At 45.7% G+C, this 13,347-nt stretch overlaps 1 protein-coding gene across 2 annotated transcripts; it reads right to left on the reverse strand.

Moving 5' to 3' along the window:
• Positions 1-632: 632 nt before the first annotated feature.
• Positions 633-11,943, reverse strand: Leprot. Of its 2 annotated transcripts, none has more exons than XM_008831056.3 (4): positions 11,894-11,943; positions 5,981-6,056; positions 3,390-3,576; positions 633-1,814 (listed from the first exon to the last, which is right to left on the reverse strand). In XM_008831056.3, the coding sequence occupies exons 2-4, from the start codon at positions 6,007-6,009 to the stop codon at positions 1,698-1,700; spliced, it is 333 nt and encodes a 110-aa protein (XP_008829278.1). In that variant the 5' UTR covers positions 6,010-6,056; positions 11,894-11,943; the 3' UTR covers positions 633-1,697. The 2 variants fall into 2 exon arrangements, with proteins under 2 accessions (XP_008829278.1, XP_008829277.1); XM_008831055.3 differs by lacking the exon at positions 11,894-11,943 and adding an exon at positions 11,059-11,175.
• Between the last annotated feature and the right edge of the window lie 1,404 nt (positions 11,944-13,347).

Raw genomic sequence — 13,347 nt, forward strand, 5'->3', positions numbered from 1 at the left:
ATGTCTCTCCTTTCAGACACACAGATCTAATAATCTATCACTTCCAGTACTCTTTATGTAGTACTTTATATCATTCTAGAAATTAGATCAAGAGATGATGCTTAAGCCAGGCATGGTGGCACAGGCTTGTAATCCCAATACTCATGGGAGGATGAAGAAGCATCAAGTTGAGTTTGAGGCCTGGGCTACTAAGTAAAGTCATATCTAAAATTAAAAAAACATACAACAACAACAAACAGAAGAAAATGTAATGCTCTAAGCTTCTATATTAAAACTGTCTAGATTATTTGAGACATGCATACACAAGCAACCAAGATACTTTGTGCAAAAGGTAGTATAAACTGATAGCTGTTGCCATCTGAGGTAAAGTTATTACAGTCAACTATACATTCAACATGATATCTCAGAAGCTACTATTATTATTGTAAGACGTGAGAGATTATTGCTCAAAGCTGTGCATTCCAAAATGGCAAGAAATTCTCATTTGTTTTAAGCAAGGTAACATCAGAATAAAGACAAAATCAAACTTCTCTTCAGTGTTAAAAGTGAAATTTATTACAATAAGAGCAAGTGTCATGATTTAAAATGTTGGTTCAAATGATCAAATATCTAAATTATTTTTCTACTGTAAGTACTAGAAATAACAACTTTTAACAATTCTCTATGTACACAGAACACTGAAAACATAAAGTCATGCATAAGGCCAAAAACTAGCATTGCACATTATCCTTTTATTGCTGGACCCAGCATCACATGAGCATGGGAAGGGGGTGCTGACTGCTCAGACCACCAGTCTCAAGGCAGGAGTGTTCTAAACATTTGTTCACTACCATACACTAATGCTTAAACACCACTGAAGGCATATGACAAGTAGTTTCTCATTTCCCTTTCTCCAGAGGTCTTAAATAAAAAGTTGAGCTAGAAAAACTGATTCTAAGAACCAGCATGATAAGGATTCTCCATGACTCCTATAAAGGTGGCATCGATTTCAATAGGAAGGACGGTAAGTACATCAACGTGGGAATCAAACAGAGCCGCTTGCTTGTGTGGCCCTCATATCCCTTCAGGAAGGAGAAGCCAGAGCCATCTACAGGAGCAAACCAGAAATGTTGAGCAGTGGGGGAGAAGGCAAGGAAGTGGGATGTGATGTTTATTCCTCTATGACAAAGCTTCTCAAACTTCAATGTGCATGTGATGAACTTGGAATCTCATCAGAATGCACCAGGTCTGAGGAGGTTTCAGATTCCACATTTCTAATCAGCTCCAAGCCGATGCCCATGCTATTGGTCTGCTAACCACACTTTGGGATGGGTCTACAGTACACAGAGAGAGCACCAACTCTGTCTTTCTGGGCTATAAGGGACAGGCCTCAGTGTCTCTGCTTCCCTAAACACATCCCAGGCAAAAGGTATAGACACTCTGTATAAGTGAGCAGATGTCTACAAGACCGGGTTAACATGTTTTCTGAAAGCCTCATGGGTATGTGAATGGCTAGAAGATAAATAATTCGTCTTAAGTAAATGGAGAGATCTGTTTGCTAGGAATAAAATTTATCTTTCCTTTAAATGCTCATGATACAAAGTTATAAAAAACTCAGCATATTAAACTCTGTAAGAAAACCCCACATGTGCACACATATGCATACAGTACAAATCCTAGGAAACACGACACTTTCCATGAGAATGAAGAATGACGTGCTACCACTGCTCCCAACTGAAATCATCTCCTCTTCCAAATACAAGGAAAAAGCCTTGAATCGTTAGGAAAATGACAGCATTGCCTGCCAGCACCAGCCCACAGGCTCCCCATTTGATCTGAAACACAAGAAAAGGAGGGTTAAATTCTACTTCATGCTGTTCTCTCCGCATTAGAACCTCCACTGAAACATGACACAGTGTTGCTAAAAGGCTTAGTAATGTCATGGGTGGAGGACAGTGACCTATTCCGCAATTAATCTAACTGCTTCTGTGATGCCTGCTAATTAAGTCTAGTATCATCCTTAACATTTTCCCCATGAGACTTTTGTCTCTACTTATTTTTAGTTAACACTGATTGCCGCAAGCAAAATAAATGTAGCATAGCAAGATTATGAATGATTCAATTACAATATTGGGTGCTGAAAATTCTGCCTGTGTCAACTCTTGCATAGAGAATAGGAATTTAAGAGCTATGCATTTGTTTGCTTCTTTTCTACGTAAGACATACTTTAATAATAATCTGCATTCAAATGAAAGCCACATTCCAGCTTGGCAGATGGTTTTAAGGAGGCACAGCTAGGGGCAAAGAGTACCCTCTAGTGGTCATTTTTAAAATTGATTTTTATTTTTTTGTTTCAAGTTAACCAATAGAAACATCAATGAAAGTTTCTTCCCCAAATACGATGGCAGTATTGAGAGGGAAAATGGAAATATTTACAGCAACGTTTAAGGAGGCGCAAGAAGAAAAAGGCTATGGCCATATTGTGTTCACAGACCGTCTGTGATTCTCCATCGCCCACTGAAGTTCCCGCCGGCGCAGCATTCGCGATTCTGCCTCAGCAGGCTTCACCAACTTTTCGGGCTTTTCTCAGCTATTCCTTTTTTGCTTCATCAGACTGACCTGTTCTTTGTTCCACATCCTGCATTTCACCTTGGGGCCATTCCCTAACAGCTTTCCCTACTTCAATCAAAATCGTGTTTGGCCTTAGCGGCCCATCTCAAACTCTAGCTGGGGCATCTCTCTTCTTAGGCCTCCTGTGGTACTCTGCTCAGGCTTCCACACATGGCGTGCCAGTGCCGGCATTCACCAGGATGGTTTCTATGTTCTTGGACTGCTCAACAGTGTATAATTGTTGTCCTTGGTGTTCTACAAATAGCAGATGTTCCAAAGATTTTAACACTGAACGAATGAAGAAGATCTGCACATACCTGACTCGATGTAGTTTGGGAGAATAACAGCAAAGAATAGGAAAGACAGTGAAGATCAAGAAACTGAATCAATTGTGCCTACAATGTCTGCTTTGCAGGCTAAAAAGGCCCGCGCTGGCTGTGAGGACGCCACTCCTAGCTCTTTAGTAGCTACACAGATATTCCTCAGTATTCCACAGCACTGAGGCTTGGTCCCTGCTCCCACTTTGATAGATCTTCATTTTCTGACTAGGAAAGTGTTGTTAGTAAAGTCTTCATGGCTTTCCCTATGGTTTAAAAAGCAGGGATTTAAGAACAATCCCAGAGAACAACTTCATGCAGAAAAAGCAAGCAGTCATATGGTTTGACTAAAAGTCGCAGGAAAAACAAAGAGCTTTCTGCAAAATATGACTGAGACACTGGCAGGCAGAATCTAAGGTAGAAAAAGAGAAACACAAAATAAACCCATGGCAGCTGAATGAAACAGTAGAAAACAGAACTTACCACAGCCACGCGAGCAAGGATAACAGGAAACCCAAAGGCGGAAACAACAATCCCAGTAGTGAAGAAATATGCCAGCTCCCGACAGGCACTGCTGGTCGCATCAGAGTCATATGTCACCCTTTTGGCAATGAAGTAGGGGATGGGGGAGATGACGTAGAAAATCAGGACGAACAAGGGCCAATAAACGCTGAAGGGGAACCCAGAAGAAACCCCAAAAGAAAAGGCACAGTTACATCTCCACGCAAAGACATATTATTGTTTCAAAATCACTATTTTAAATGTCTAGGTAAAAAACTTAATTATGAATATTAAAACATGAGAGGATTTCTATCAGGAATAGACATACGGCTATAAAAATTACTGTTCGTTAGTATGCATGTAGTTTATATTGTGTTAAGAAGCAACTACACAGTGTATCATCAAGGGATATAATTATTTTCTGTGTTACAGAGTTGTGATTTCTTTTTGCAGTACTGGGGACTGAGCCGGGAACTTTCACATGCTAGGCAAGCACTCTACCGCTAAACTATCTCGCTAGCCCTGATCAGCAATTCTTTAAGAACAGAATCATTAATAAGGGTAGAGTGGTTTGTGCGTGCTAATATCATAAAGAGTTTTTTGAATGCATGCATGATTAAAAGCTTCCAATGATTTAGAAGAAACTCACATTTCCTAGCCCAGCCTATGCAGCCTTACATGATCTGGAGTCACCCGCATCTTCACTGTGTACCATCCACCCCCATTCTCTAACCTGCAGCCACAGCAGCCTCCCTCCTGCTCCATCAACACTCTGAGCTGAGCCTGCCTGGAGACTGTCACACCAGTCAGCCCCTCACACCATGCAATAAGCTGAGAGATTCCTTCTTGAAAGAGACCCCAGGTCATCCTCGGGTACAGCACCCCCTTCTAACTTTCTGCACAGCACCATTTGAGATTCTTGCTTATGAGACTAGAGATGTGATTTATTTATCTCCAGAGCCTAGAATGAGATGTTCCACTTACACTTGAATAAATTTTTTAAAAAATATTTTTAAGACATGAAATGCATATATGCTCACTAGATGCACTCCCAACCCCACCTTTATCATACTAGATTACACTTATAATGTAAGGCAAAGCAACAAAACCACCTGCAGTTATCAAGAATTGTCATCTAATTTCCAACTGCATTTTCTCTACAAATACTTCAAAAATAATCTGTGATCATTGTCTCCTTCAGACATTCATTAAAGAAACACAGTAGTTACTTTCATAAACACATGGCACAATAACACACGCCCTCACAAAACTGAGTGATACAGATCCACATACACCGCACGCACGTGAGCAGGTAGGTCGAAGCTACCATGCTCCTGGCTACTGTGGAAGACGGGAATGGTAACCAGGAAGCAGGATAGGCCTGTCCATGCAGTATGGAAACAATGAATTCAGAATCCCACTTTTAAGCTACAGATTTTGATAGTGTATTTAAAAAATCACCAAAAATTATTGTTGCAAGGGGCTATTAGATAATATACAGTTCAAAGATAGTGAGGAAATGAGACACAGAGAAGGAATGAGACCTGTTTTGGCCTGTCACCTGACATATCCTCAGTGAAGAGCTCTGAATTCTCCCTGGAATACTGTGATGGTTCTCTGTGGGCCTCCAATGTCTGAGAGCTTCTAGGGTGAAAGCAATCTTGTCTATACACAAAATGTAAATACTAAACATAACACTGCTTAGAAAATAGGCAAGCCAAAAGTTAGCGAACTTTTTCTGTAAAGGACAAACAGTAAACACTTGGGACTGGGAGGCCGTAGGTCTCTGTCTCACCCACTGGACTCTGCCACTAAGGTACAAAAGCAGTGAAGACTGTATATGAACACATGAACATGGCTGTGTCCCAACAAAATGTAAATCACAGAAGCGGCAGCAGCTGTGGTTTGGTCAGTCTGTGGGTAGGTGATAATCCCAAGCCACTTTGGGTGATATCCCAAAGATATAAAATGAATCTCTTTGTGGTGGCAGTAATTCATTGTGTCATCAACTTATGGAGACACAGTGCCTCACAGGGAATTAAAACACCCGGATTGAGTTTGTTATGGTATAACAGAAAGTCCTGAGCCAAGAGTCAAAGCAGAGATCCGCTTCCATCGCAACCATTTACTGCTGTACGAGCCGAGTAAGGCTTGCACTACTCAGGACTTCAGTTTCCCAGGTAAGAAGGGAAATAACAAATACCCCGGAACTAGAGTAAAGTAATACCTGTGAAAACTGAATGAGTACGTTACTTACTACATAGTTAAACAAATTCTGTGGTTGTTTCTGACTCCATGGTAGACTTGAACTCAGCCAGGTAGTAACTAACAACTAGCTCCAGCTGCTCTCAGTCATACAGTTTCTGTCAAGGTGTTCACACCACTCACCTGGGCAGCAAGCAGGAGCTCTTTTCCCTGCTTGAGCCCTGACAACAATGAATAAAACCTCTTGCCACCAACATAGCTTGTTTCTCTCCACTTCCACGGCCCCAGGCCTCCATTTTGTTTCATCTATGATAGTAGCCGCCTCCACACATGGAGAGAGAAAAAAAGTTCTTTTTCAAACAACTTACCCATAGTCCTCCAAGGCACATCCCAGCATAAGAAAAGTCAACCCAATAGCCCCGCTGAAGGACAGCGCCACAAGAGCTGTGGAAATACAAGCAAGAGTTAAAGGCTCTAATCAGTGGTTGATAGAGGTGAAGGGTCCAAGAATGAGAAGGAAGGACTGGGTCTTGCTTTAGGAGTGATAAAGCACTACAAGCAGAGATGGCAGTGGTAGTCACAGCCCTACAAAAATGTTAAAGTCAGTGAAATTTTACACCTAAAACAGTTGATATTATGGTATATGAGTATATCTCAATAAAATACTATCTCTTAAAAAAGAGGTCACAAGGGGCTGGCTAGATGGCTTAGCAGATGAAGGCACCTGCCTCCAAGTGAGATGACATGAGCTCAATCCCTAGGATCAACACGGTCCAAGGAAAAAACCAATTCCTGCAGATTGTCCTCTGGCCTCCACACACGCACTGTGGCATGCCTGTGTATGCATGTACACATATACAAAACAAGTAAGATTTTGAAAATAGGTCACAAATTTCAGCAAATGTAGAGATTTACTTTTTTCATTAATTATGGAATTTTCATTGACATTTCACTAGCAAATGATGACTACTATGTGACTGAATGTGTGCATTTTAAATTCATATACTGAAATTGTAACTACTGACGAGATGGTTTTAAGATGTGAGGCCTTTGGTTTGGTTTGGTTTGGTTTGAAAGAGGATCTCAAGAGGTAGCCCAAGTTGGCCTTGAACTTGAGATCCTCCTGCCTCCACAGCTCAAAAGCTGGGATTACAGGCATGTGCAACCACACTTGCAAGGTGGCACCCTTAGGAGGTAATTAGATTTAGATGAGACATGACGATGGAGGTCTTGTGTCAGATTGACATTCTCTCTGTCTGCTCCCTGACCTTGGAATTCTGGCCACCAGAACTCAGAAGTGAGTAATAGAAAACCACCCAGCTTGTGGTTCATTTGTTACAGTAGCCCAAAGCGATTAAGACAACTGCCTTTATGCACCACTTTAAAATCAAAGGTGGACAGGGGTCTCGAGCCATTCCCGGGGCTTGCCCCTGCCTATTGCTGGGATTCTCTCTATACTGGCCATGGGAGGTCCGTCAACCAAGCTTGTCAGCTCCAGTGAAGGAAACTCACAACCTGATGCAGGTTAACTTAACTTATTCTGACACTTTCTAAAGGTCCTGAGTTTTTTTTGTTTTTTTGTTTTTTTTTTTTTTGGTTTTTTTTGTTTTGGTCTTTTTGAAACCAGGTCTCCCAATGTAGCCCTAGCTGTCCTGGAACTCACTATGTAGAGCAGGCTGGCCTTGAACTCACTGCCTCTGCCTCCCGAGTGCTGGGAGTAAAGGCATGAGCCACCATTTCCAGCTCCTTTCATAAATCATACCCAAAACTGCCTCCCTGGAATATATATCCTCAATCATTTTACATCCCCAAACCACAATTACCTCAAATATTGGAAGACTGCCTTCATGTCTTCATCCAAACCAATTCTCAACTGTGTAACTGTCCACTGTATACAACGTCTATTCCCCAAATCTGCTGGACACTCACAGCCGAAAGCCTCTGCCCTTTCCATGCTTCTGTGCGACAGGGTATCCGGCTGACTCTGAGTCACTAAAGCGGGTTCAACTCTGCCACCAGCTGGTTGCATGACCTTGGGCGGCTGGACCTTTCCTAGCCTAGTTTGTTAACCTGTAAAATGGCAATGATGGGTCCCTTCATGAGTTTATGGAAATAAAATGAGACAATCTACACACAGTGCTTGACAGAAGGAGCTCAACTGATGCTGGCTGAGGCTGGCTGAGGCAGGTCCCATGCAGGCTGCAATGTTGTCTGATAGAATAAGAAACCAAAAGCACAGGACACTGTACCATCCAAAGTCTCTTCTGAAAATAGTTCCTAATACAATGAGTCACAGATTCAACTAGTGAACACTTCTATTGCTTTCTTTTTTAAAAACACTTTTATTGAACTTTTGTGTATTTTATACAGAAAATCATCTTTATACCCCCTTCCCCTTTGGGCTTTCTTTTACCTTAAGAGATTTAGAGAGACTGTCTAATAGGAAGATGCCAAGGTGTTTTCCAGGAAGCCTGGAGGAACACAGATGTTAGGGACGAGAAAGAAATGCTCATTTTAATTTATACCTTTTTCTACTGATACGGGACTTTTTAAGAAAGTCTACAAGTTGAGAGAAGTTGCCAGGTCTTTTCCTCACAGTCTTACCACCTCCTCTGCACCTGACTGTCCATGACACTTCCTCTTCCAGACTTACAGCACAGGAACCACAGACCTCTTCCTGTTCCAAAACCATCTCCCAAAGTTCATGATTGTATTTCTGCTCAATGCCTTTACGTCCTTTTTAGTATTTACCCAGGAACTGCATTCTCCGCCATCTCCGTTGTTTTATTATTGCACATGTACACAGCATGTGTGTGTGTGTGTGTGTGTGTGTGTAGAGAGAGAGAGAGAGAGAGAGAGAGAGAGAGAGAGAGAGAGAGACAGCACATGTGCAGGTCAGAGGACAATCTTGTGGAGTCAGTTCACTCCTTCCCTTTTTATATGGGTTCCGGGAATTAACTCTGATCACCAGGCTTGCCCAGCAAGTGCCTTTACTCACTGAGTTATCCGGTTAGCCCTCTGCCATCTCTTAGTTTTTGGTGGCAGTAACCAAGAATCCAAGTCCTACACACACCTGCTGAAAACTGCATTCAACCCAAAGCTCCCAGTATAAGGGCCCTGCCATATCTGGGGCTCTAGCTCACAGCAGATCCCAAGAACCCCACCTCCAATCTGGATTGCTCTGCCTGTACAGCGCTCAGGCAACAAGGACCTCAAGCTCAATACCTAAAATGAAGCCCCGCTCTCACCCCCATATCCATCCTCCCAAACACACACTTCATCTTCCCTTTTGAAATCCTATCTACCTCGTCTTAGAGAGCTGACACCACAGCTGCACTCTGTACCAAAGCGAGATGGCCCATCTACCCAAACCTCATTCAAACCACCCTTTTCTCTTAAACTCTGTGCCACTGCAAAAGGGCAGTCCTTATGAGGCCAACTGAGCCTCTTCCAATCCATCCTCCACACTGATGACCTGTGTGTGTGTGTGTGTGTGTGTGTGGTGTTACCCTTTGTGGCTGTGTTCAAAGCCTGCAAGTTGTTCTGTCACTACAGGCTCACCAATCTGACCCCTGCTTTTCCAGCTTCAATCCTTCCCATTCTCCCTCTTCCCAGTCACATGCCGTTCTGTCCACCTGGAATAGATTCTGGCCGCAACCTGGCCCCTACTGAGTCCTGTAGATCAGTTGACGTATTTCCTTTTCTGTAGAAAGTCCTTTTCCTCCACTGAGGAGGAGCCACCATGTTAGCTTCACAATGACAGAAATTCACTCTCATAGTTCCAGGCTTCCAGATTCAAGGTGTCAGCTGAGCCATGCTCTCTGGAGGCTGCAGGAAACAAGCCTTCCATGCCACTCCTTCACGTCTACTGTGGGCACATGTTGCAGCTGCTGCATGGCTTACAGCTGTGCCACTCCATTTTTCGCTCCTGTCTTTTTTTTTTTTTTAAGTTTTTAAAATAACATTTATTTTTGTAGATAGATAAAAAGATAGACAGACAGGCAGACTGACTGACTGACTGACTGACTGACTGACTGATCTGCAAAAACCCTACTTCCAAATACAGTCACATTCATAGGCACTAGGGAGTTAGAACTTGAACATATCTTTTGGAAGGACAGAATTCAATCCACATTCTCTATACCCCCAGTTATATCTGGGCACACCTTATTTACTTACACAGCAATATAATCATTTGTAGCTGTCAACTCAGTAATAATTTCTTATTTAGACAGTCTCTCTGTAGCGCCAGCTGGTCTGGAACTCACTATGTAGACCAGGCTGGCCACCATCTCACAGAGATTCACCTGCCTCTGCCTCCGCTGTGCTGGGATTAAAGGTGTGCACCACCAACAAACACGAGCTTCTCAGCAAAAGTTTGAAATAGCTGAAAAATCTTTACTTCCCTTAGTCCTTTCCACTTCAGAGTTTATGTTCTTTTCACTACAATTTCTAGCACATTCACTCTTAAACTATTACTGTGTAGTAGTGAGATATTATTTTCATGTTTTCTGCATATATATATACATAAAATGAATATATTATACGTTGGACACCGCCCATGTTTACTCAGCTGATATGAATATAAAAGTCCTCCAGAAATGGTAACATGTGCCTGTTGCTAGCTGCTCACACAGATAAATTCATAGTAAGCCCACAAGCACACACATGCATATACACTGGGTCCATCTGCATAGCTGCTGATAAGTGGGAAAATCTTTGTGCAAAATGTTCAAGGAAAGGATGTCCAGCAAGGAGACGAGTTACACTGCTGCATTCGAAAGAGCAGAAATGGACGTTTCCTACTCTCATAACAAGGAAGCCTTCCAATAACTTCATGCCCATTCAGACTTCTGAATTCATATAGATCAGGGTAGTATTCTCCGTGACCCCTTTTTATCAGCAGTACCATTCAAACACACAAAGCGCACACCCACTGCTTTGTTCACATACGACTAAAGGAAACATTCAGTAAGGTCTTGTTAAAATCCCGCCTAATCTCAGTCCCAGGACTGTGAGAAAGAGGATTTCTAGGTACTCTGCACTGCCATACGTCTGGAGTCAACTGTGCCCAGTGGGAAAAATCACTAGGGATATGAGGACTAAGTCTCCCAACAGGAACACGGGAGACAAAGGCTCCTCTGTAAGTCACAGGAAACTGCGGAGGGGCAGGAAGGTGAGGATGTGGGAGCTGGTGTGACGCGCGGGGAACTGAGAGCCCGGGAGGCGAAGTCCCCGCCAGCGCCGACTTCCAGCCAGGGACAGCCCACCGGGAGGCCTCCGCCCAAGGGGCGCCAGCGCTTCCAGGGTGCCCGATTGCCCAGCAGCGCACCCCGGGAGGCCGGCAGGGCTGCGGGAGCCGGCGCACAGACCGAGCCGCTCCACCTCCAGCCCGAAGCCGGGAACGACCCCACCCACGGCCCCTAGGCCTGGGGCCGCAATGTACCTTTAACTCCTGCCATGTCTCTGGAGCTGGGGCCGCGGCTGCTTCCGGCTTCCTTCTAAAGCCGCCCCCACCCAGACCACAGGGCAGGCGCGCGAATCCCGAGCCCGCCCTGCTAGGCAAGGCCCTCCCCTTGCTAGCCTTGAGCTCCTCCCTCAGCTGACGGAGCCCCGCCCCCATGGCCCTACGCTCCGCCTACAGCCCGCGGAGCCCCGCCCCCGAGGGCCCCAGCCCGCCCCACCCACCACGCAGGGCACGCCCCCTCCTGGCCCTAAGCTCCGCCCTCAGCCCGCCACACCATGCCCGCAAAGGGCCGAACCCACCCACGGCTCGGCCCACAGCCCTTGAAGACTCGCCCTCAGAGGCCTAGAGCCCGCCCACCACTCATAGCCTCTGCTCTAATGGTCCTGATCCCTGCCATTCAAGGTTCACGCCTCCGCCGGCCAAATTCCGCCCCGCCTACAGCCCCGCCCCCGCCGACCCATATCTTCGCCCCATCCCGCGGAGCCCCGCCTCCTACTGGATTTGAGCCGCGCCCTCAGAACGCGAGAGCCCTCCCTGCCACACACACACACACACACACACACACAGCGTCCTTCTTGTTGGTCATAATTCTTGCCATTCAAATCTCCACCTTCTCCGGCTCCATTCCTCCCCGCCCATGGCTCTGCCTCCCGGCCCATAACACCGCCCCCTGTCCGCAGATCCCCACCCCTGCTGAACAGAATTCCGCCTGGTCACGCAGAGCTGCGCCTCCGACACGCTCAATTCCGCCTCCGCCTCGCAGAGCCTCATCCCTACTATTCCTGCTCCCTTCCACTCAGAGACCTGTCCTCACCGGCCCAGAACTCGGTCCCCGGAACACGCCCCTGCGATCTTTATCCTGCCTAGACGGCAGTTCCGACTCCACCTCCGCCACGCACAGCTTCTGTCCTACTGGTCCTGATTCCTGCCACTCAGAGCCCCGCCCCTGCCGACCCTTAACTTCGGCCCCAACAATCAAGGTCCCGCCCCTGTCGTTCCGGATTTTGCTCCGGTGGAGCAGAAACACGCCTCCTCAAGGCGGACCCCGCCTCCACCACGCAAAGCCCCATCGCTACTGGTCCTGAGTCCTGCCACTCACAACATCGTCCCTGCCCATCCCGAGCCCTCCCTCCGGGGCCTCTGTAGGTCCCTGCAGTTCCACACCTCTACCCAGTCAGCCCTCAGCAACCCACCCACCTACTAGCGCAAAGCAATCCACCTTTGCGCCCAAGGCCCTCCTTCCAGCCTCTCGGTGCTCCTGGAAATCCCGAGATGCCCTAACCACACCCCTCAATTTGTGATACCCCGCACTGTCCTGACTTTTGGCCCAGATGCTACTTCAGGACACTCTAGATGCTCATCACCACTCTGGCTGGCTGCTAGGAAACCTTCCTGAGCTAAGAGGTGGAGAAAGTGAGGAGGGAGAGCAGAGGAACAGGGGAAAAGTTACCTGCAGGACCAGGCACGACCTACCAGGGCGACCCTCCCTAAATGCATGTGTGTGCCTGTCTGCGTCTACCTGGCTGGGGATGACAAAACAGAGAACAGGCCTAAAGCATCCCTTCTGTGCTGGATAGCTTTCGTGTCAACTTAACACACCTGAGTAGAGGAAGCCTCAATTGGGGAATTACCTCCATTGGACTGGCCTAGGGCCATGTCTGAGGGATTTTCTTGGTTGTTGAGTGATGTTGGGAGGGCTGGGCCCACTGTGGACGATGCCACCCCTGGGCAGGTGGGCCTCTGTTGTATATGAAAGTAGTTTGAGCACAGGTACTGGAAACTACTTCCATGGTCCTGCCTGGAGTTCCCGCCTCCTCTCCCTTTGATGATGGACTGTGCTTGCAAGCCAAATAAACCCTTCCCAAGTTGGGTTTGGTCAGTGTTTTCATCACAGCAATATGAAAGTAAGCTAGAACACTAAGAGCTACATTAGCTGTGTAAACTCATGGTTCCTCTATCTTCTTTATTCTGGTTCATTAGTAGAAATAATGGACATATAGATTTCTTTGTGTGTGATGCTTTCTTGAGCCCTTAAATAGCGAGCTATTATTTTTGAACGTGGGTTCTGCAAGTAGCTAAGGCCAATTTTTATCCTCCGAGAGCTATTTTGTACTTAACTTCTTCATGGGAATCTTCAGCTTACAAACTATCCAATCCAAAACCTCTGGGGAAATGGTTCAGAAAGGATAGGAACTGTGCCAAACAGTTCTTTGGACAAGGTCGGAAGTGAAAGTTCTAGACCTACAAGGGAAAAAAAAAAAATATATA

The sequence above is a fragment of the Nannospalax galili genome, unplaced genomic scaffold (assembly GCF_000622305.1).
Source record: "Nannospalax galili isolate Female #2095 unplaced genomic scaffold, S.galili_v1.0 scaffold553, whole genome shotgun sequence".
NCBI classification, from domain to species: domain Eukaryota; kingdom Metazoa; phylum Chordata; class Mammalia; order Rodentia; family Spalacidae; genus Nannospalax; species Nannospalax galili.

What these genes read in the sequence shown, in the direction of transcription:
- Leprot (XM_008831055.3), bottom strand. An exon ending in TGTGCCTTGGAGGACTATGG is followed by an intron (nt 3,577 to 5,980) that starts GTAAGTTGTTTG and finishes GTTCCCCTTCAG; the next exon opens with CGTTTATTGGCCCTTGTTCG. An exon ending in TCCTTGCTCGCGTGGCTGTG is followed by an intron (nt 1,815 to 3,389) that starts GTAAGTTCTGTT and finishes CTTGTGTTTCAG; the next exon opens with ATCAAATGGGGAGCCTGTGG.